At 41.7% G+C, this 22,914-nt stretch overlaps 1 protein-coding gene across 1 annotated transcript; it reads left to right on the forward strand.

Moving 5' to 3' along the window:
• The first annotated feature begins 130 nt into the window (after positions 1-130).
• On the forward strand, positions 131-22,648 carry SEC23IP (SEC23 interacting protein). The gene is made up of 19 exons (XM_058029613.1): positions 131-328; positions 2,893-3,416; positions 4,818-5,013; positions 6,422-6,615; positions 6,913-7,002; positions 8,158-8,278; positions 8,611-8,700; positions 9,311-9,452; positions 10,653-10,861; positions 11,470-11,588; positions 12,161-12,331; positions 12,681-12,776; positions 12,951-13,151; positions 13,319-13,474; positions 14,045-14,147; positions 15,245-15,430; positions 15,875-16,037; positions 17,998-18,098; positions 21,476-22,648. Exons 1-18 carry the CDS (start codon positions 157-159, stop codon positions 18,077-18,079), a joined length of 3,015 nt encoding a protein of 1,004 aa, XP_057885596.1. The 5' UTR covers positions 131-156; the 3' UTR covers positions 18,080-18,098; positions 21,476-22,648.
• The last annotated feature ends 266 nt before the right edge of the window (positions 22,649-22,914 follow it).

Below are 22,914 nucleotides of genomic sequence, written 5' to 3' on the forward strand. Positions count from 1 at the left end.
GCTTCCTCCTCCTCCTCTTTGCCCTCCTCCTCCTCTTCCTGCGGGAATGGCGGCCGGGCCCGCCTCCCGCCCCTCACGGCTGCGCGCGGCCGCCGCCGCCGCCATCTTGGGTGAGGGCGGAAGGGGCCGGGGCAGGGACGTGGCCGGGGCGCGGCTATGGCGGCGGCGAAGCCCGGGGGAGGCACCGGGAGCGGCACCGGCAGCGGCAGCAGCAGCACCACCAACCTGCTCTTCTCCTCCTCCGCCACCGAGTTCAATTTCAACGTGCCCTTCATCCCCGTCAGCCAAGCGCCGGCCGCGCCGCCCGGCCCCGCGCTGCTGCCCGCCGGTACGGAGAGAGGGAGGGCAGCCGGGAGCGCTGGGGATGTGCGGGGTCCCGCCGGGTCCCGCCACCGCCGGGAAGGGGCAGTGGGGCCGGGGGAGTCCCCAGAGCCGAACCGGGGCTCTAAGGGGGGCTGCGGGTTCAGAGGGCCCGGTCCGTGTGGGCTGGAGCCGGCGCTGGGGCTCCCCGAGCCGGGCGTCCCTGGCGGTTCCTCGGCAGAGACACTGCTCGGGATTTCATTTTCCGCTTTCTGGCACTTAATTTCTTCTGTTTCCCTCTGTTTAATGCCTGTGTGCGTGTGTGAGGGTTTTAGCGCTGTGTCTAAGCACGGGCACTGATCATCCGCTTGCAGCTCACCGACGCGTCAGTGCTTCCATTCAGTGCTTCCATTCAGTGCGTACTGAATGTTTTCGTGGTTTTTAAACCTCTCTCTCATGGTTTTTAAACCTCTCTCTTCTGTTTTTTCCGTTTGAAAATAGCACGTTAAGCAGCCGCCTTAAATATCCTTGCTAATTTAATCCTGCTTCTAAAATCCTTCTCTCCTAAAGCTTTAATGGTGTTCCCAACACATGCATGTGTAACTTAAAATCTGGTGTTCAGGCACTTTCAGATAAAGGAATGGATTTTTTTGGGAATGTGTTCAGTCAGAGATTAAAGCTCGAAGCATTAGAAATGCATCTAGAAACCAGATATTTCAAATTTTACTGTGTTGTGCATGTTGAGATTGGACTAATGACCTTTGAAGGTCTCTTTTAACCCAAACTGTTTTATGCTGAGTCTTCAAGACTTCATTTCAGCTCTGCTGTATCTTAGCTAAAATAAGTATTAATATAGCTGGAAATCAGTGCCGTACTTCTATGTAGATTTAATAAAATATTTGCCAAGTAAGGCTTTGGAATAGTTTTTTAGATCAACTACATTTTTTGGATAGGAGGGATAAAAGCATTAAAGTATTATTTCTTCTTACTTTAGGTATCTATCTAGTTGATACATTCACTAATTCCTTTGTGCAATCCTCATAGTTTTTCTTTCATGCAAATATACATTATTTTTTCATTAAGAAAATAAAACCATTTTTAAGTGCTGATCTGGCTAGTAGCTTTATACAAATGGCTGTCCTGGCAATTGCCTGAACATTTTGAAGCTGGATATAAAATTTGATGGGATTTGATTAACGTGGTGAATCTTATTTTCTCCATGTGGCTTAAAATTTGATCATGGAGAGGAGGTGAGGATTCATGGTCTTGTACATGGAGAGAATTTCAGTGTCAGAGGTTGTGCCCCATTCTGTGTCAGTCCAAGTAAGGCCCAGGTCCTGTTAAATGTTCTGTTTTCACAATCAAGTGAACTCACCATCTCTCCAGCCAGGTGTTGTTGGGATCTTCTTGCTGAGTGGAATATTTTGCATTTTGAATCATAATTTTAAATTGTGTGAAATGTAATAAGAATCAGTCCAGGGATTTGTTTGACACCTGACAGCCACCATTAGGGAGCTGTGTGCAGTCATTCATTTCTCAGTGGATTCCCCTGTACTCCCTATTACAGTTGTGTTGGCTGTGGATGAAGGCATTTGTTGTTGGCTGCTCACACTGCAGACTCTTGGTCTCTCTGCCTGGGCACTGAGCAGCAGAGATGCTCTGTGGTGTCTGCCCCACAGCCTGGGCTCATTTCATTGCCAGGCAGGTGAAACACTGAAACATCTGCTGGTTTCTGCAGATGGGACTGGCTCCTGCTCCCTCAGGAGCTGCTCAGGCCATCACAGCCTGAGGTGAGCTTGCTGTGAGACCCCAAATCATGACAAACCTCCTTTTTTCCACTTGTTCCTAGGTCACTGCAAAGTAGAAAACTGTGGTTGATCAGGACTTCTTTTATTTATTTTCTCCATGTGAAAGGGGCGTTATGGCCTTGCAACTTTTTAAATCCTATCCTTCAATTATGCAGAATGATTTTTCTGCATCAGGGATGTGGCTTTTATGCAAGTCTGGAGTAGGATTTCTACAGAGAACTGGAGTAAGTCCTGCTCATTAAGTGGCTTGGGATCATGATTTATGGCCACCTTGCAAGTTAGATGGGAAACCTTCAGAGGGCTCTGCTGAAGGAGCAGGCAAGAATGGATGGTTTAACCTGTAAGTTTGGCCTATTTAGGAATGTTTTTAAACTCTATCCTAAAAATAGGAGCATAAAGTCCTATGCTTATAGTCCTGGCTGTTTTCATGGTGAAAGGATATGAACCAAGGTAGTTCTTGCTTTTGTGGGATAAGTGAAGTTGGCAGGGATTTTAGTGCCTGCCACATTACCCTGGGAAGGTCCTGACTCCAATTATGTTTTGGTTTCTTATTTAATATTTGTTGCATTTTCTGTGTACACTGAGTGACTTTCATGGTCCATTTTAAATGTTCTTGAAGACTTGGTATCTTTTGTTTCATTTTATGGTGTGCTGAATCGAGGATGTGTAAGCTTTATGGGGGCTGACAGTTTTGGCCATAGCTGATGGTGTTACAGAACATTGTGACCCCATGCAGTGATTTGAAGCTCTCACAAGATCTCTGGTGATCCTTTTGTTTTTGCAGAAGATTCTGGAGACGTTGGGGAGGAGGACAGCTTCTTGGGTCAGACATCAGCCAGCCCCAACCCACCACAGACCTTCAGCTACTTCTCTCAAGTTCCCAGCAGCTGTGACCCCTTTGGGAGCATTGGGCAGCCACCCTTGACAACTGTTTCAACCTCTGTGGGAGCACCAGCCTTCTCCAGACCTCCCCCTTCACTTCCACTCGTGTCTGGCTCCCAGGATGGCCAAAATGCCTTTTCACCACATATCCCCAAATCCCAGGCTTACAGTGCCCCACCCACTTCCCAGGTGGGCATGTCCCCGTACCAGCCCCCTCAGCAGAGCTGTCCCCCTCCTGCCAGCACTGCCCTGCCCGTGGGGACCCCCCAGCAGCAGGGCTACAACCCCTACAGGCACACCACCCTGAGCAGCAGGGCCAACCCCTACCTCACCCCTCCCCAGCTGCAGCAGAGCCACCCCCCTGCCACAGCGTCCCCTGTGCCACCCGTGCAGATGTACCAGGCACCCCCGGGGCCGCTGACACAGGTATGTGACACCTCCTGCCTGCCACAGCTAAATCACTTTCCTCTTTCAGCTCTGGGCTTTATCTTTTGGAGCTTTTTCTTTTCTGCAAAAAAAAAAAACCCAGAAGTAGTCTTGAACTGTTTATAACAGCAAAAGCTTTTCGCTAGAAGTAGTTTGGAACTCATGTTCCAGGAAGTCTTCCTGATCTTTGAAGTGAGTGTACCCTGAGGCTGTAGCTCTGTGAGCTCTGGGCATCAGAAACAAGATCAGGTTGTGAAGTTCTGTTGCTCTTTTCTGTGGGTTTCTGAGTTTCAGCTATGCTGCTGCATTTTTTGTGCCTCAGCTTTAAATCAGGTCACTCAGCCGCTTCAAAGGTATTGGCTAAAATCTCTTTTTAAGCTGGTTTTGTTGGTGAAGCCAGAATTTTTTTTAAACTAAGTCACATAAAATTGTCAGCAGATTCTTTGAAACAAATTGGTTGAGGATTTTGTGTGATATAAAGCAATAATCTTCATTATTTTCTACCTGCAAAAAAGCACTGTTAAAGTAATGCCAATGGGTTAATAAAACCTGTCATGTTTGCCTTGAAAATAGCAAAAACTTTTTATTTTTGCCTGAGCTATTGTTATATTTCTGTTATCAGGAATAAAGAAAGTGAAGGTTATATAATGACAAAACATAACAAAGGCAGTAGAGCCTAGACAGTCTGGAGTTTTAGACTAAATAATTTCACAACTTCTGTTTATTGGATTTTGTATAATATTTTGGTGCCCCCTTTTTTTTCCCTTTAAATGTATCATCAACCAAGGCTGTTGCTACTGCTGACATGAGCTGCTTTTAGTTGTACTGACTGGGATTTTTGTAAAATTTGTATGAAATCATCTTTATATAGGCTGTAGTCCCTTTCAAAATCAGTTCCTTTTCTTGTGCCACTGATGCTACATTTGAGTTTGGAATGTGCCTGTTCTGGTCACTTTGCAGGAAGAGAGCTGTAGCTGAAATGGCCACTTCTTAAAATGGGGAGTCTTTATGTGAAAGCATAATTATATGTAAATGAACAATGAGAAAAATATGTTTTTATTTTCATGTCAAATGTTGTGGTTGTAAGAAACAAGTTCAGCTCAAGTTTTGAAAATTTCAGAGAATATTTGAAATCTCACTGATTTTAGATAATCATGATGCTAAACCATGGCAGTTTTCAACAGTGTTTGTGGTAATGAAATTCACATTCTTTCTCAGTTTGAGAAGGTGTAAGTTCTCAAACACACGATGAAGTGGACAATATTTTTTAGAATGGAAGGTTATATTCTTGGGGAGGAAAGCATCTTAGAAATAAAGGTTCAGAGTACTCCCTATAGCAAAATATAGAAGAGTTCTGTAAAAACCCTGTGAGACTGAGGTGCTGAGCCCATCTCTTTTCAGTTCCCACCATCCCAGTCCCAGCTCCAGCCTGCCAGGCCTGCAGGGCCCATGGTGGCAGCCCCTCCTGTGCTGCTGCAGAACCAGTATGAGCCAGTTCAGCCCCACTGGTTCTACTGTAAGGAGGTGGAGGACAAGCAAATATGGATGCCATTCAGCATTCTGGATTCTGCAAAACTGGAGGAGGTCTATAATTCTGGTAAGTCCTGTCTTATCCAGAGGTGAGCAGAAGGACTAAAGGAAAATACTGGGGCAATGCTACTCAGTAATGTGCCACACACTCAGTATGTGGCAGTAATAAGTAATGTTTTGAAGATTTTTTTTTGGCCACTTAATTTATTTCACTGACATCATCACTGCTTGATGCTGTCAGTGTTGAGATGATTTCGTTATATATATATATAAATATATATATAAAATACATACATGTATATATATGTATTTTATATGTACATATAAAATATATATATGTAATATACCCAAATAGATCTCAGATTTTCATATAGAACTCCTCATTACTTGTGTCTTGGGTTGCCTTTTTGTTAAACTGTGAGTTCTGGAATAAGTGTTGGTATTTGGAAGTTTTTCCAAGCGTTTTGTTGTGTACAGAGCACACAGACACATTCTAGAAGCATCTCAGTGTTACAAAGCTTCTCTGCCATGCTGTGACTGTCAGTGCTGATGGCCTGCTATTGATCACAGGAGTGGCTGGGGCTGGGCTGAGAGAGCAGAGATGTGTCAGTGTGGTGAGCAGGTGTGTCTGTCTGTCCCAGTGCAGCAGTGTCAGTGTGGTGAGCAGGTCTGTCTGTCTGTCCAGTCCAGCAGTGTCAGTGTGTTAACCACATGTGTCTGTCTGTCCAGTCCAGCAGTGTCAGTGTGTTAACCACATGTATCTGTCTGTCCCAGTGCAGCAGTGTCAGCGTGTTAACCACGTGTGTCTGTCTGTCCAGTCCAGCAGTGTCAGCGTGTTAACCACGCGTGTCTGTCTGTCCCAGTGCAGCAGTGTCAGTGTGTTAACCACATGTGTCTGTCTGTCCAGTCCAGTCCGACCCCGAGAGCGTGGTGCTGAGCACAGACAGAGCAGAGCAGTGTAAGTGTGGTGAGCAGGTGTGTCTGTCTGTCTGTCGCAGTGCAGCAGTGTCAGTGTGGTGAGCAGGTCTGTCTGTCTGTCTGTCCAGTGCAGCAGTGTCAGTGTGGTGAGCAGGTCTGTCTGTCCCAGTGCAGCAGTGTCAGTGTGGTGAGCAGGTGTCTGTCTGTCCCAGTGCAGCAGTGTCAGTGTGGTGAGCAGGTCTGTCTGTCTGTCCAGCCCAGCAGTGTCAGTGTGTTAACCCCGCGTGTCTGTCTGTCCAGTCCAGCAGTGTCAGTGTGTTAACCCCCCGTGTCTGTCTGTCCAGTCCAGCCCGACCCCGAGAGCGTGGTGCTGAGCACGGACAGAGCAGTGTCAGTGTGTTAACCACATGTGTCTGTCTGTCCAGTCCAGCAGTGTCAGTGTGTTAACCCCACGTGTCTGTCTGTCCAGTGCAGCAGTGTCAGTGTGTTAACCCCACGTGTCTGTCTGTCCAGCCCAGCAGTGTCAGCGTGTTAACCCCGTGTGTCTGTCTGTCCAGTCCAGCCCGACCCCGAGAGCGTGGTGCTGAGCACGGACGGCGGGCGCTACGACGTGTTCCTGTACGAGCGGCTGAGGAGAGCCGTGTACTGGGACGAGGAGCCCTCGGAGGTGCGGCGCTGCCTGTGGTTCTACAAGGGGGACAAGGACAGCCGCTTCATCCCGTACACTGAGGACTTCAGTGACAAGCTGGAGGTGAGTAAGTCACAGAGACCTTGTTTGAATGAGTTCATTGTGTTAATCACCTTAGAAAAAGTTCTTTCTGTTTCATGAAGATGATTTTCAGAGTGCACTTTCTGGAACATAAGTAAATCCTGAGGAATGTCTAAAAGGCCACATTGCTTCTGCATCAGTCCTGCACTGCTTGTGTAGTTCTACATGTGACACTTATATAAAGAAAGTTTTGTAAATTTTAACTGTAGCATTACCTAAGGCCACAAAATACTGAGAAGGTTGCCATGCTGACTTTGTGTAACTTGTTTTCTGTTTCAGGCAGAATATAAAAGAGCTGTAACTACAAATCAATGGCATCGGCGACTTGAATTTCCAAATGGGGAGACAATTGTTATGCATAATCCCAAGGTAATAGATTTTGGCAATTGAGTCTTGCAGGGGGAGTGAGCAAAATGGATGGAAGCATAAATTGAATGTTCTCTTAATCTTGCATGAAACATACCAGTTGGTTGTTCTAGGTGTGTGTGCATTAAAGATGATCAAGTTTACAGAACACTGAACTTTTGCTTGCTTCAGTGTTCTGTCATGTTGTTAAAAGACAGTGCTTTCTGAAACTTGAAGAGAATAAGGATTTGCATAGTAAATGTTTTGGCTAAGCACAACTGGCAGCAAATGGTTAGCAATTTGAATTAGTTTAACCTCGGTCTGTACCCAATGAAATTGAAACAAAGAGCTTTCATGTGGAGAAGAGCATTAATCTAGCTATAAGGTAAATAGTTTCTTTAAGGCCTGAGAAGGTTTTTTCTTATTTTCAGGCCATGAGAAAGTATAGCAAGACAAGTTTTAAAAGTTATTCTAAATACTCTGCGAACAGTCTCATGTGATTAAAACATGGACTTCAGCCATATTGATCAATACTCTTAACTGTTCACTTATCACAAATGCAGTAATTAATACACAGAACTATCCAAGGGACAGAATCATGGTTGCTCCTACTTAAAGTGTTTAATAATCCTGGTTTTAGAATTCTGTCCAGTAAAAATCTAGAGAAGGAACATTTAAATCACTTGGTGTCATAAATACAAGTTCACACTGTAAGTCCTATAAACAGCTGTACTATTGAATTACTCACTTTTTAGGGGTTCTGGACTACTTCAGATGCTGTTGTCCTTCCCTGAAAAGCATTGTACTTATTTTTTTTCCATCTTCTCCTTGTGATAGTTATTGTAAATCAGGTAGCATTCCATTTCCTCACATTACAAGTAATCTGCTAAGGAAGAGTGGATACTGGATACTAGGAAGGAGGAGCTTGAATAATGCTTGGCTGAGGAGTTAAAATGGTGATTCTGAACCATGAGCAGGCCCAGCTTCTTCACCTAGTGGTTACTTTAAGTCATCAGTTTGCTTTTCACACTAATGGGAATTTTGTGAAAGAAAACATTTGATTTTCAGATGAAAGGATAAGCAATCAAAGAGTATGTTGAACTATGCAGTGCTTTCACACTACCAGTATGAGTCATGAGGCTTTTCTGTGGTTGGAATTGGACACTGTCTTTGTTACAGGTCATAGTTCAGTTCCAGCCTTCTACCTCATCAGATGAATGGGGCACCTCTCAAGATGGGCAGGCGAGGCCAAGGGTGGTGAAACGTGGAATTGATGATGACCATGATGAGATTCCTGATGGTAGGTGATGAGACTCCTGGTGCACTTGGGTCTGCACTGGGAGCACTTTGGATCTGTGCAGAAGCTGGACAATGGTGGGTGGAGTGGCTGTGTGCTGTTTGTGCCTGGAGTCTAAAGATTAAAGTTATTCCTTCATCTGAGCTGTTTGCTGAGGTTATCTGGCTTTGGGGTGTTTTAATCCTGTGGGCTCTGTTATGTCCTGAACCATGATATGCAATAGGCTTTATGAAACAAGTGTGTATTATACTTTATATAGACTCTGAGCTTCACTCCTGCTGTACATATTGGTACTCTGAATGTTTTCCTTTTTTTTTTTTAATTCTTTTCTGCAGGAGAAATGTCCCAAATTGACCATCTGGTATTTATGGTTCATGGCATAGGTCCTGTATGTGACTTGAGGTTTAGAAGCATTGCTGAGTGTGGTAAGTTTGGGCTTGTATAATGAGCAGTTGTATTCTTGCTGTTTAAATGTGGCTGTCTATAGCTCATATAAGCACATCTTTATAAGGTATTTTTAAAGAAAAGTCTCAAATGTTAAGAAATTCAATTTTTTCATGATTACTTTCCAAAGGCAGAATCTGTGTTCTGTCAAATTGAAGCTTTAGCTGATATTAGTAGTTCTCAATACCACACTTGCAGGGTGGTTTGGGGTTTTGGGATGTGTGGTGAGGGGGGTTTTTTGGTTGATTGTTTTTTTCTTTTTGTGGTGTGAGTGGATGTCTTTTCTTTGTGTGGCTTGGTTTTTTTGACTTTTTTTTTAAATACACTCTGGTACAACTGAGTAAATTAACAAAGCCCTCTCTGGTTATGGAGGCAATCATTGTGAGATAAATAGAAGCTTGCTAAAAATCCACTCCAACAAAAATGAGTACTTTCTTATTGTTAGAATGGTAATACTTGAAAAGATTTTTTCAGCTTTCAATTTCCATCATTTGTATTCTGACTATCTGTAAAATTAAGGGGAAGGAGGGACTATTTGTGTGTTACTTGAGTATGCAGCTATCAGATTTTCATTATTCTTTTTCTTCACAGTTGATGATTTTAGGAATGTTTCTCTGAAGCTGTTGCAGACTCACTTTAAGAAGTATTTGGAGGAAGGCCAAGTGAGCAGGGTGGAATTCCTTCCAGTTCACTGGCACAGTTCTCTGCATGGGGATGCAACAGGTGTAGACAGGTGAGGATGCTGTTTAATGTTGAAAACATCTTAAAAGCTGCTGTTTAATGGGTTATGGAAAGTGGGGAAAAAGAGCAGTTCATATGCAGATGACTGAATTAGAGAATTGCAGATTTTTAAAAATTAACATTTTGATGAGGTGCATTTGGAAAGCTGGAAGGGCTTGAGGAATATCTCTTGTTTATTTTCATGCACACGACTTTTCAGTACAGGATTTACATGAGAGTGGCCAATGCATGATACTTGATGAGTGAGTGTGCAGAGTTGTGATCACAAGGATGAGGTGGTGAGCCTGGAGATGTTTTGTCCATGAGGTGTGCACAATTTAGAGTAGAGAGTTTTCTATTCTTTATTTTCCTGCAGTCTGATTGAGTTTCACCCTTTCTGAGGAAGGCATTGAGCCCTCTGAGCAATCCCAGAGAAGTGCCTGAATTATGATTAGGCATTTGAGCTAAGGGGTTCTTTTTTGAAGCAAAGTATCTATATTTGGGTAAGAATGTTACAGCATTTAAAAATCTGTTTTAAAATCCCTTCTCTGTGCCTACCCTTTTGCTATGACTTCACATTTCAAGCTGTTTCCCTTGCTCAAATCTGGGGAAGTAAAAATTGTGAGGATGGCAACCTGTGGCACTTAAAGTGATGCTGATGTTCTCCAGACTGTTGTAGCTCAGTGAAATCACACTGCTTTCCTCCAGCCTTGCTGTTTTATTTGCATTTGAGCACTGCATGAGGAGGAATCCTTATTCTGTTAATCAAACCAGGCAGTCTCAAGTCTAGAGCAATTCCAGTGCAGCTGTTTTGACTCCAGGCAGGCAGATGGTGATGCCAAGCTTCTTCTTCAAAAAGAGACTATTACCATTCTCTGAGTCTAATTTTATATGCAAGTTCCTTTTTCTCTTCCACTTCAATCTGCTCACCAAACTTCCCTGGTACTTTATGAGAGTAGAGTTGGAATAGAGAGAAGAGGTTATTTCAGGCTGGAGAGAAAAAAAAAGAGCTGTATCTTTCTGAAATATTACAATCAGCAGGTAGCATTAATGTGTGAATATGCAACAAGGCCAGAAGGCTGTATGGGTTTTTAAATTCTCTTTAGAGACTCTTTCTGTAGCATTTACATTGCATTAATTTCAAAAGCTAACAAATTTCTCACGAGCGTTTCTTAAAAGCCTTTCATGCTTTTAACGATTCTGTGTTAACCAGGAACATAAAGAAAATCACTTTGCCGAGCATTGGTCGCCTGAGGCACTTCACCAACGAAACGCTGCTCGACATCCTGTTCTACAACAGCCCCACCTACTGCCAGACCATCGTGGATAAAGTGGGCATGGAAATGAACCGCCTGTATGCGCTCTTCATGAGCCGCAACCCCGACTTCAAAGGGGGAGTCTCGGTGGCTGGGCACAGCTTAGGTGATTGATTGTCTGGGGAATGCTGCTTTTGTCACAAATCAGTTCCTCTTAAAAGGAAAACGGCCCCTTTGTTATGCATAAATGTCAAATTAGCGGTTAGGGCATGGCTGTCTTTCAGAAAACAGCCAACAAGCTCCTCTCAACAGCTGAGTTTATCAGGCTTTGAGAGAAAGTCAGTACTTCCCTTCATGAAAACTTAGTGTCTCATCTGTGTTCAAAAGATTATCTGGTGACTTGTTAGATGTGTGATGTCTGTGTCTCAGAACCCCCACTTAGTAATAGTACAATCATTTTTTGGAATATAGAATAAGTGTTAGAGCAGAATATGGACATACTGGTTTGGACTGGAACTTTTCCTCCAGTTCACCAAGCAGTCTCAGATGTTTAAGGAAAAATAGTTTAGTCATGGCAACTACATAAACGTGAGCAGGAAAGAAAAGAGGCTGCTTTTAGCTTTTTAAGTTCAAGGTAACATATGAGTATTTTCCTTCAGCCATCTCTTGATCAAACTGTACTGTGACATTACTGTTGCATATAAATCTTGCTCAAGATTTAGGGACAGGAAAACCTGATATTTCCCCCAAATCAGCTCTAATTCCTGTTTGCAGGTTCCTTAATTCTATTTGACATATTGTCTAACCAGAAGGACTTGGCTTCATCAGCAAATTCTGGACCATTCTCTGGTGTTAATGGGAGTGTGAAGGACGTGGCTGTTCATGATAAACAGGTAATTTGCATGCTGGTCTTTCCAGGCCTATAAATTGATATTTTCAATCATTTTTTTCTTAACTTTTCAGAATTTATTAGCTGAACAAGTCTGTGGGTTTTGATAGTACGTTTAAACATGTTAATGGAAAGATGCTGTTTTGTAAATATTGTAATTTCTCAGGACAAATTAATTATCTCTCTCTTAAGTTTCAAGTAGGCCAGTAATGAGATTTGGTGGTGAGCATCAGCTTTGACCCTTGTGAACATGTAACTTGGTCTAACAGTAAATGATGGGGCAGATGTATAAAAGAGAGAGAATTTGTGTTTAGACTAGAAATGGTGACCAGTTGTTTGAGGAATAAAAGGAAGCATTTTTGAGTGTTTTGTCTCTCACAGTAATTTTAAAATATTTATTTTGCAGTTCTGTTTTAGTGGAAAATCTGTGTCCTGCTTCACTAAAAATGGATATATATTTACAGAGCTTGCTTAATGATATTTTAAGAGAAAATAGTTAAACTTGGTTTTGCTTGCTGCTTACTGGTTTTTCCACTATTAGAGGGTGTGATTCTGTTTGTGTGCTGTTTTATTGAGATGACTGAAGATACCAGTTCCTTGGGCTCCTCCATTGCTACTTCTGCTGATGACCTTTGTGAGGCTGAAGCAGAGGAAGATGTTCCCACTCTGCAGAAGACCCTGGAGATGCTCAGTCTGTCAGAGTACGTGAGCACCTTCGAGAAGGAGCGCATCGACATGGAGTCCCTGGTATGAAATCCTCACTGGGCTCCTGGGGCTGCCCAGGGAAGGGAGGTTCATGTTTGGGATTTCTTCTTGTTTTGCTTTTCCTCTCAGTGCCCATGAGAGCAGTTGCAAAGATGAGATAATCAATGCATGACTTGAAGACTCAGTGTTCTGCAGCTCTTGTTTTTTCTTGATGTGATGCATCTACCCAGTTGTTAGGGCACTCTGTGTCTTTTTAATATTTTGTATTTTCTGTAGCTTTATAAATTGACTTAACAAATTCATAATTATTCATTTTACTAGAAAAGTTTTAAGTACTTTTTCTACTAGAAAAATAAATTTTTATGTATGTGTTTGGTGTTTGTTTCTTTAGCTCATGTGTACAGTTGATGACCTGAAGGAGATGGGGATACCTCTTGGACCAAGAAAGAAAATAGCTAATTTTGTAAAAGACAGAGCAGCCAAGCAGGTAAATACATATTTCAGGATGGAAATTAAAAGTTGGTAAGTTGTAACTGACTTTCTTGCTGTGGACAACCTTCTATTCTTGAACACTCTTGTTGACATCCTGAATATATTAAAGGAATTTTGACAGTGTGAAATTAACCTTTTTTCTCCCTAACTTTAAAACTTTTCTCGAAAGGAACAGAAGAAAGCAGTAGCAGAAAAGAAAGCAGTGCTGGCTGCCACACTCCAGACTCAAGAAGACACCCAGAAATCAAAAGAGGCAATTTCTCCTGTCTCATCTTCAGAGTCTGGGCACTCAAAGAGGAAGCTCCCAGTTGGTGCATCTGTGTCTTCTGTGAACATTGACTATGAGTACTTCGAAATTGGAACTGGCCAGGTGAGACTGTGTGGATCTAAATGATTAGAACAGTAAAAGGATTACTGGTAAAGGATTTGATCAATCCTCTCTTTTCACTGTATTTTTTTTTAATGTTGATGACCTTTAGCTAGTTCCTTTGAAGCTGACAGTTCTGAGAGATGATGTGTCTGATTTCTGCCTGGTAGGTTTCTGTGGTTTACAGTGCACTGGACTTTGAACCAGATATTTTCTTTGCTCTTGGTTCCCCTATTGGTGTGTTCCTTACTGTGAGGGGTGTGGAGAAGATTGATGAAAACTACAGACTCCCCACCTGCAAAGGATTCTTCAATATCTATCACCCAGTGAGTAGCAGTGCTTTTGACATTTGATTTCAGTTGATGTAGATGACAAAAAAGGCAGAATACTAAGTTCTACCTTCTGAGCATTACACCTCTTGTTCCCCTGTGCACATTTCCTAAAACACTTCCAGGCATGAGTTGTTTTCATAATATTTGCCTTGTTTCTTTTTTCTTTTCAGAATTAAGGAATTTTGGGAGGTGGGGGGGCGTTGTTTAGGTTTTTTCATTAATTTGAGGCCACTCTTGTAGATTTTTATAGAATGTTTGTATTTTTACATGCATTGTTTGTTCTTCTCTGTCTCATTTTGTTTAACACTTTAACGTTGATAGATATTGAGTGCAAAGAAATCTTGCTGTTGTTTCCTCATTAGAATCTCCTTCTGTAGGGAGAACAAGACCAAAGTAGTTCATGAACCTGCTTAATGTCATGAACTGAATTTCTGTAAATTCAAATAGTGAAGAAATGAAAAATGGTTGTCTATAATCCATAAATAAGGACTTTTTTTTCACTGACATGTGATAATTAGAATAATTTTAAAGATAACTAAATGTCAATGTGTTGTCTCTTAACAGCTTGATCCAGTAGCTTACAGGTTAGAGCCAATGATCATTGAAGACCTGGATTTAAAACCAGTTCTCATTCCACATCATAAAGGCAGAAAAAGACTTCATCTGGGTAAAAAGAAAACTTACTTCATATGGATCCTATTCATTATTTCTCATTTGATGCATCAGAATATTGTAAGATTTTAAGAGACTAATGAATATCCCTGGATATCTGACTCCTTATTTTCCAAACATCAGAGGTGATTCTACCCAGCCCCATAAGCTGGGCATTACAATTCTATTCAAAAGTAATAATCACATTTCCTCCAGATTTAACCTTGCCTTACCAAAGTTCCATTAAAACATTGCTGTACATTGCTTGATCACCTTCATTTCTAAGAGGCTGTGAAACAGAAACAAAATTTCTTGGTGTCCTTAATGACCACCATGATGTGTTTAACCAGAATCTGTTCAGTGTTGGCAACCCTGAGGGAAAAGGAGGTTCTGTGGCCTTTGGAGGGCAGGGACACACTTTGTTGCTCCTGGCTGCACATCAGACCAAGGTGCTCCAGTTAAATTTTGCACATCTAATGAGGAAAGTCAGTTTTGCTGTTGTGCAAGTTCACAGAGCCCTCCTGAAAGCCTCTCTTCAGGCACTTGGAGAGATTGTGTCCTTTGGAATTGTCCATCAGAGTGAGTCTGCTTTGCTGGACTGCACAAGATACTTGTTTCAGGTTACAACTCTCCCAAAGTGTGTATAATAAAGGAGCAAAATATGGTCTCTTGCTCCTTATTGTTTTGACTTTGATCTAGGTTGATTCATTGACCCATTCAGTAAGAAGTCAATTGTGTATTAATTGCATTTCACCTGATCTTTTAAAATGGACCGGAGAAGCAAGAAACGTGCATTAATTTTATGTGTATTAATTGAATTTCACCTAATCTTTTAAAATGGACTGGAGAAGCAAGAAACATGGATTAATTTTTATGTGTATTAATTGCATTTCACCTAATCTTTTAAAATGGAATGGAGAAGCAAGAAACAGGCTTTTATGACATAGCAGGCCTGTTTCTGCTGATAATTGGGATGTTTATTGAACAGAACTTTATCGTTCTGCTTTGAGTTAGTAATTTCAAATCCTCCTGAATTAAATTTTAGTTAGTAATTTTAGTTAGTAATTTTAAATCCTTCTGAGTGAAATTTTTGGTGTTTTTTTTCTTTCTCAGAGCTGAAAGACTCTCTGTCTCGTATGGGATCTGACCTGAAGCAGGGCTTTATCAGCTCTCTGAAGAGTGCATGGCAGACCCTAAATGAGTTTGCACGTGCTCATACATCTTCAACCCAGCTGCAAGCAGAGCTGGAGAAAGTAGCTGACCAAATTAAAGAGGAGGAAGAAAAGCAAGTGGTGGAAGGTACATGGACACATTATTGGTTTTTCTGTAACTTCCTTGTCTCAAATCAGTTGACACTTGAGTATCCCAGAGACTGTTTGCTATTGATTTTCCTGACCCTGTTAAGGAGATCTCTGCTAAATGCCAGGTTCCCACCAAAGCTGCTCTGTCACTGTCCTCCTCAGCTGGGTGTGGGAGAGAAATTACAATGAAAGCTTTGTGGGTTGGAGTGAGTTCAGGGAGAGATCACTCAGCAGTTACTTCTTTAGAAAACTGTTTAAACTGTTAGGAAATAAATAAGCCTATAGTTCAGCAACTTTCTAAACCATGCTGGGCAGTTCAGGTTGTTATTGTCTTATCACAAACACTTGGAAATTACAGCAGAAAAAATGGGTAATATTTCTTAATTATAGTCAAGCAGGCTGTGCTTGAAAATAGTTGAAATGTGAAACTCTTTGATTTTAGCTGAGAAGATCACTGAAAGTGCAGAGCCTCCAAAAGATGAAGATGTTTCAGTGAAGGTTGGGATGCTGAACGGAGGGCGTCGCATCGATTATGTTCTACAGGAGAAGCCAATAGAGAGCTTCAATGAGTACCTGTTTGCTTTGCAGAGCCACCTGTGCTACTGGTAAGGGGAGATATCTGTGATTGCAGAAATCCTGCTGAAGGGACACAGTGTGTGTGATTGTCCAGGAGTGTCAGGGTCAGTGCTTGGATGTCACCGTTTGATAATCCTATTTCAAAGTAAAATTCTGTGTTAGAAATCTGTTTGCAATGAAGACATTGCACCCTTTTCTCTTGACCTTTGACACTCCAAACACACATTTTTAGCTACTGTCATTTTCAAAACAAGGAGAACTCTGGAAGCATTTTCACAACTGCAGCTTTTCAAACAAAACTGTTCATGAAGGATTTTTATTAGACTACAATAAGTGGTAAAACTTTATTGCTTCTTCTGGCAGAGCAAAGGATGTGGGAACTATATTTAACAGCACACCTTGGTATATAATAGCCAACCTTGAGTGTCAGCTGTGAGCTGTGCAAAGTGATGTTGGTGAGGAGGAGTGACTGTCTCTCATTCTGAGTTCAGCAGGTGCTGGACAAAGAGTGCTCTACATTCTTTCTGAAGGTTTTGATTTTCAGTAGGTCATTTTAGCAGCAGGCATTTTTTCCAGAGGTTAAAACACAGCTCTGAAGGCATTACCTGAAGGGTCTCATTGGAGCCATCATCTCTTGGATGCTGAAGCTCAGCCCCTGCCAGAGGAGGGGTTCCCGGGCTGCTGTCTGGGTGACCCGGTGGTGGCAGTGCCGTTCCACAGGCAGGGCTGAAGGGACCGGAATTCCTTCCACAGGGTGGCAGCCGATCACTGCCAGCATTTTAAAAGCTTGGTACCTGTGCCTGTTTTTGTCATTCGAGTAAGGAAGATAAGCACAGTGATTAATGACCCGAATAGGAGAGCATTTCTTCCTGAGGAATGGTGGCAAGAGCTTTAAATGAAATGCTCTGAGTGTTGGAGAGATTGGAGCTTCTGTGTTGAACCTTCTGACCTTCTGCTTGCTTGTTTGCTGCTCATTTAATGCAGAGACCATCAAGGAATGTCTGTGTTGAATTGTGGAATATACATGCATTCCCTTAGCTTGTGTGTTTAATTCTGTTCTGGTGTTCTGCAGATTGTTCCTCACATTTGGAGGATCACAGTTCTGACCATCTAAATCTCCTTCACTGGCTCCCTATATGATTTATTTTAAAAAGCACAGAGAGCTGCCCTCATCTAACAACTCCTGCAGCTCTGGAACTTTGTTAAAAATTACCTGTTTAACATAGTTTTTATTGTAAATGTTTGCATTATATATGTAATGTCTAAATAGCATTTTATAGATGAAGAAGAAGATTAAGTCTATTCATGTTAACTTTAGATTCAGACAGCCTGAAGCTTTGCTTTTTGAAAAGATGAGGGAAAACAGCCACTTGGAAATATGGCACTTGAATGATATTAATCTTAAAATTATTGGAGATGTATCTAACATTTTAGTGGTAAGCAAGAGAGGACGACTATGGGTATTTAACATACTCTGTTTACAATTAAGGGCCTGCCAGTTAGAGAAGAAATTAGAATATTGCTGCTAGAACTGGGCTAATTATTGGACTGGGACAAAGTGAGTAGAATGAAGTGTGGAATATATTCAGGACAAAAAGTGAAACATTATTTGAGGAGATTAAGATGAGGTAGTAACACCAAAGAGGAGGATAGAGGAGGGGATTTGGAGTTTGCAGCATAGGAAGCTAGGGAGGACAGGAGGAGGAAATGCACTAGGAAAAAGGTAAATGTATAGGCTAGGGTTGACAGCAGAACTAAAACTTGTTCAAAACTTGTGTAGAATTACAGCTTGAAGGAAACTGGTAGGGGTAAGGCCATGTTCATGAAAAATAAATACTGGGCCAAGAGGTTGTGAACACTCTTTGGAGAGCTGAATTAGGCTGGAATGTGACTTAGGAGAATTAGAAGATGGACCATACTGAACTTACCTTTTCCTCTTTTTTTCCCTTCCCTTTTTCCCTTTTGTTTTATTTATTTCTTTCCTCAAAGGGGATCTGAAGACACTGCCTTGCTGTTTCTCAAAGAGATATACAGGACCATGAATATCAATCCTGAGCAGCCACAGCATTGATGTATAAAAACATGAATTTGTAAGTTTGCTCTAATGTAACTTCTGTGCTCGTATCAAATTCAGCTACAGCTTAGATGTCTTTACTTTCCCTTTCTCCTCTGAAGTTGAAATTATGAAGCAGACAGCCATTAAACGTCATTTTGATTGCAAAAACAATTTCTAAACTTGAATGCAGAGGAAGTCTTTTTCTTCTTCCTTTCATTTCCAGAAGATATTTGATGTTAGTGCTTTTGGTACTGGATAATAATTGCTACTACAAATGCAACCAAAGTATGATCTCTTTCTTCTGCTTCTCTCTCAGTTTTTTGTTCAGTGAATGTTCAAGAATAGGAAAATTTGGTGAAATTGGATATGATGAAACTTTATTTACAGTGCAGTAGATTAAAGAATCCCCAAAGTGTTTCACTGGTCAATGTAAACACTGAATTGTTTCACCAGTGGTGCACATTTGTCAGCAAAAAGCTGTTTGTGTCCTAAGAAGGTGTTAAACATTCCTATTGATAAATGAATGAGACCCTTATATGTCAGTATTTTATTATCTTTGTATAGATTAAGAATTTCAGTAGATGTCATGGTTTAGGCCTGGCAAAGCCAGAGCCCCCATGAAAATACACTTTCCCTGGTGTCTGCTGTGAGATGTGACCAGGAATAAGCAAAGCAGGCTCCAGCTTAAACATAAAGAAAAGTTTATTAACTAAACTACACAAACAATTACTAAACTACACACAAAAGAAAAAAGAAAACACGAGGAAAATGAAAACCTCACAAAAAACACTCTCCTCCTCCTCCCCCCTAAATTCCCAATACAATACATCTTCCAAAATCACCAGTTCTGGGTCCAGCACCACCCTTTAGATTGCTCAAACTTTCAGCTCCTCAAGAGGAGAGGGAGTCCTTCCATGTGTCATGGTGGCCTTTTCAGTCCTTGTTTCGGTGCTCTCACCACTGAACAAGAATCAGGGCTGCTTCCAGGGTTGTCTTTTTAAGGATGCTTTGTCCAGTTCCAGAAAAGCACAGTATCTCACCTTTGGGACATCTGTCCCCCCCATATTTTATATACCCCCTGGGGCCGAGGGGTACCCACACTGAATCTTCTTTGGCTCTGGGACATTTCTCCCCCTGGACTCAGTCTCTGTATCACACGGAAACATGGCTCTGTCCATGGCTACACAAAACAGTCCAGCATAAAATGCCACTCCATCTTCTCCATCTTTCCAACATCTCTCACTCTCTCTCTCTCTGGTCCAGACCTTCATCACTCATCTAGGAAGGGTTAATGTTCTGTAAGGTTTTCATTGTCCAAAAAAGGGTTAAAAACTCCTCCAAGCAGCTGGACTCCTGGCTGCACCCCCCCCATCTCCTCAGCCGGGCTGCCTGCTGCCAGCACATGTTTACTGAGTTTCAAGATAACGACACAGGCTGCACTCTCTCTCTCTCTCTGTCTGTCTCCAAGGTGGGGGGATGGCTGCCAGATGTCTCTTGGGGCTCCTCCACCCTTCCATCCTCCAAGGCCTCCTCACTCCCATCTCTGTCCAGGCCCAGGCCTACCACATGGCAGCAGCAGCGGCTGCACGGGGGAAGGGAGATCCGACCTCCGTCCCTCGAAGTCCCAAGAGACCCTCCCAGGGCTGAAGCTCTGCTTTTAACCCCTGTGTGTTCTCAGAGGTGTGTCCAAAACCCCACTGGCTACACCAGGTGCCAATATCAAAATCCAAGCACCCATTGGTTTGACCACAGCATCCCAGAATTCCCACTTCTTCCTGGTCAAACCACCACAGTAGAACAAGTGAAATGACACAGCATGGAAATTTACTTTGAAAAGAAATTAAATACATGTTACAGTTGAGCATCTTAGATCTGAAATATTGTAGCAGGTGTTTTTATTTCAAGATGTAGGTTTCCAGACTAAGGATCTGTATTGTACCAGTTTGCATCACTGGTTGTTACAGAAAAGAAAATACTTTCTTTTGAGAGGCAGAGGAGAAATAATGTGCACCTTGCCTTTTTGCAATCATACAAGATAGTTTCTGATGTATTTCTCCATTTTCAGAGGAGCTGATAATGTCAAGGTACATAAATACCCAGCATGAAGAGAAATGCTTGACATTTCAGAGGAATATTTTAGGTATCTTTCATTGCTATCATACAGTTTTAGTACTCTTTTGTAACAGAATGCTTCTGATGGTCAGTTGATAGCAGCTTTTTTTTTAAATAAAATGTCAAGGCTGATCAAATACATTTCTTTAAAGCATGGAGAGGTAAAAGGAAAAAGGCAGCAGCTGGCTGCACAGCTCTGACAGTGCTGGATCAGCCATCACAATGGCTTATGCACAGGCTCCACTCACAGCTGCAGAATTTTTTCTCTGCTATTTCTTTATGATGGCTCTGGTTGAAATCATGGGCATCTGATTGCAGAGGGAATGCCTTGCAGGGGGATGGGGTGTGAGGATTTATCAGTGCAGAGCTCAGAGGAGTTTGCAGCTCAGCTGCAGCAGACACTGCATAACTCTGGGTGTTTTATTGGGAACTCCACTGCTGGGAGACAGTTTAGCAGGGTGTCACACAGCAAAGCACACTCAGGGAAGTCTGTAATTCCATCAGGAATTGCTCAGAATGTTCCCCAGCACTGGTTTGACTGGACAGTGTTTGAGACTGGGATTCAGATTCCAGAGGCTTCAATGGGAGGGCAGATGGCACTGAAGTGGTGTCTTGGGAAGGCTGCACACCACAAGACCAGGAATCTTTTCCACATGACAAGAAATGTCTTCACATGTGCTGAGTTAGATATTATCACATCACAAGGAATTACTGAAGTGGAAAATTCTCCCTCAGTGTTAGCAGTCATGTGGGTTTTTCTCTTTTTTTCTCTTCTTTTAAGACCTTCAAATGTGAAAGGTGGCAGTGTGAAGGTAATTATTACCAGTGGTGCCTCTGACAGCAACATCCATTTTATTTTGTGTGAGTGGCTTGATTTAGCTCTTCTAGAAGCTGCTCTTTGTGAAACAGTAGTGCAAGGTTTCATAAAAACAAAGGAAAGAAGTGCACCAGCAGATTAAACCTTGGACATATAAACTGTCACCATCCTCACTAGGATAATTTATTACCAAAAGCTAAAGAATCTAACAGCTGGTTAAAATGCATAATTAATGACACCCTATTAGCAGTTGTTGTGAGCTATTTCTGTTTGCAGTTGTAATTGCCAATTTATGTCCACAGAAAGTACATTTCAGAGGCTTACTGTATGAAAAGTTTGATTAAAAACATGTATGGATTTTTAGATCTTTTTGAGCCCTCTTGAAATTGAATGGGAGCATATTCAATTTGATCAGTACTACTGCAGGAATAGAAAACCTGATGGATTTCCTATTTCCAATATGTTCTGTTCTCTCTGCACAGCCATACCCATTCCTCCTGCAGACCTGGTGAAAACCCCTCTGAAGAACATCTGGTATTTTCAGAGTTGCATATGAGAGGATAAACATCAGAGGTTTTTTCCCTGCCATTCCAGAACTTACTTGGATTCTACCTTCTTGTGTCACTTCAAGCAAACTTGAGTTATGAGATGATCAGGACTGTCATTCAGGAGATGGATGGAATGACACAGTTTTGATCTTAAATCAGCTCAGTTGTGCCATTGCCAAGTATGAGGTGATTGAAGAAGGCTTTTTTGGCATGCAAATCATAACTTCTGTCCTTCAGCTCTCCTGTCCCAGCTGGCTGCCAGACATGCTTTGCCTCCCAAGGCAGCATGTCCTCAGTGAAAAGGACTTGATGAGAAACAGCAATAATCTACTGGTCTTGACACATTTGTTCATGCCCCTTTAAGAAATGAAATGTGAACTGAAGTTATAACCATCTTTAATACAAATTACACAAACCAGTTCATATTTACTAAAATCTAGCAACCAGAATAATTTTCTTACTATTGTAAGTGTGATGGAGATTATTTTATAAAGACCTTTTTAAGCCTCTGTTAAGAGTTTTATTGTGGCTTTTTTTTAAGTAAAAATGAACTTTTGACTTTGAAAATATTAGAAGTTTGTTACAGCTAGTTCAGTGTTCACATATCCTGAAATGAGGAACAATTTAAAATGACATTTTGATCTGGTAATTATAGAATCACAGACTATTCTAAGTTAATTAAGGCAATTTTAGTGAAACTAGGCTGCAGTTATGAGAGCTAAAACACTTACCTTGACCTTGCAGTTTAACATCTCAGAACTGTTACTGTAAATAGGAACCTGAAGCTTATGGGTGCTAGATAATAATCTAGATCCAGCCCTGCAATCCAGACTCCATTTTCATGTAATGAGGTTGAGGTGAGTTAGGTGTTGTGAAACCCTTGGAATTGATGTCTCTGACTACTGAGCTTCTGTAGCTTCAATTTACACACACATTGTGGCTTTCCTAAATATTAGTGGCTTAACCTTATTCCTGACTATTTGCCTCTGTTATTGCAGTAAACAAATTTTGAAATGCAGTATGGTTTTTTTTCCTTGATATATGTAAAATACACATTATTGTGTATACAAATTGATGGCTGTAATTAAAATTACCTTACTTCCAGTGGGTCTTTTCAACAAGGTTTTGTATTTAATCACAAAAAATAGTTTGGGAGGTTGCTTAGTCCAACTTCCCTGCTTAGGGCCTTGTTGAAGGCTGGAGATGCTTTGCCTCTGTGGCCCTGGTGTAATGTTTGACTGCTGGGATTGCAGGATTTTTTTCTGATACACAGTTGAAATTTTCTGGGTGGGGCTCATATCTGTGGCCTTTTGTCCTTTCTCTGCATCTTCAAGAATAACATCTCTGTCTTCTCTTGTATTCTGACATTGACA

The sequence above is a fragment of the Melospiza georgiana genome, chromosome 8 (assembly GCF_028018845.1).
Source record: "Melospiza georgiana isolate bMelGeo1 chromosome 8, bMelGeo1.pri, whole genome shotgun sequence".
Taxonomy (NCBI): domain Eukaryota; kingdom Metazoa; phylum Chordata; class Aves; order Passeriformes; family Passerellidae; genus Melospiza; species Melospiza georgiana.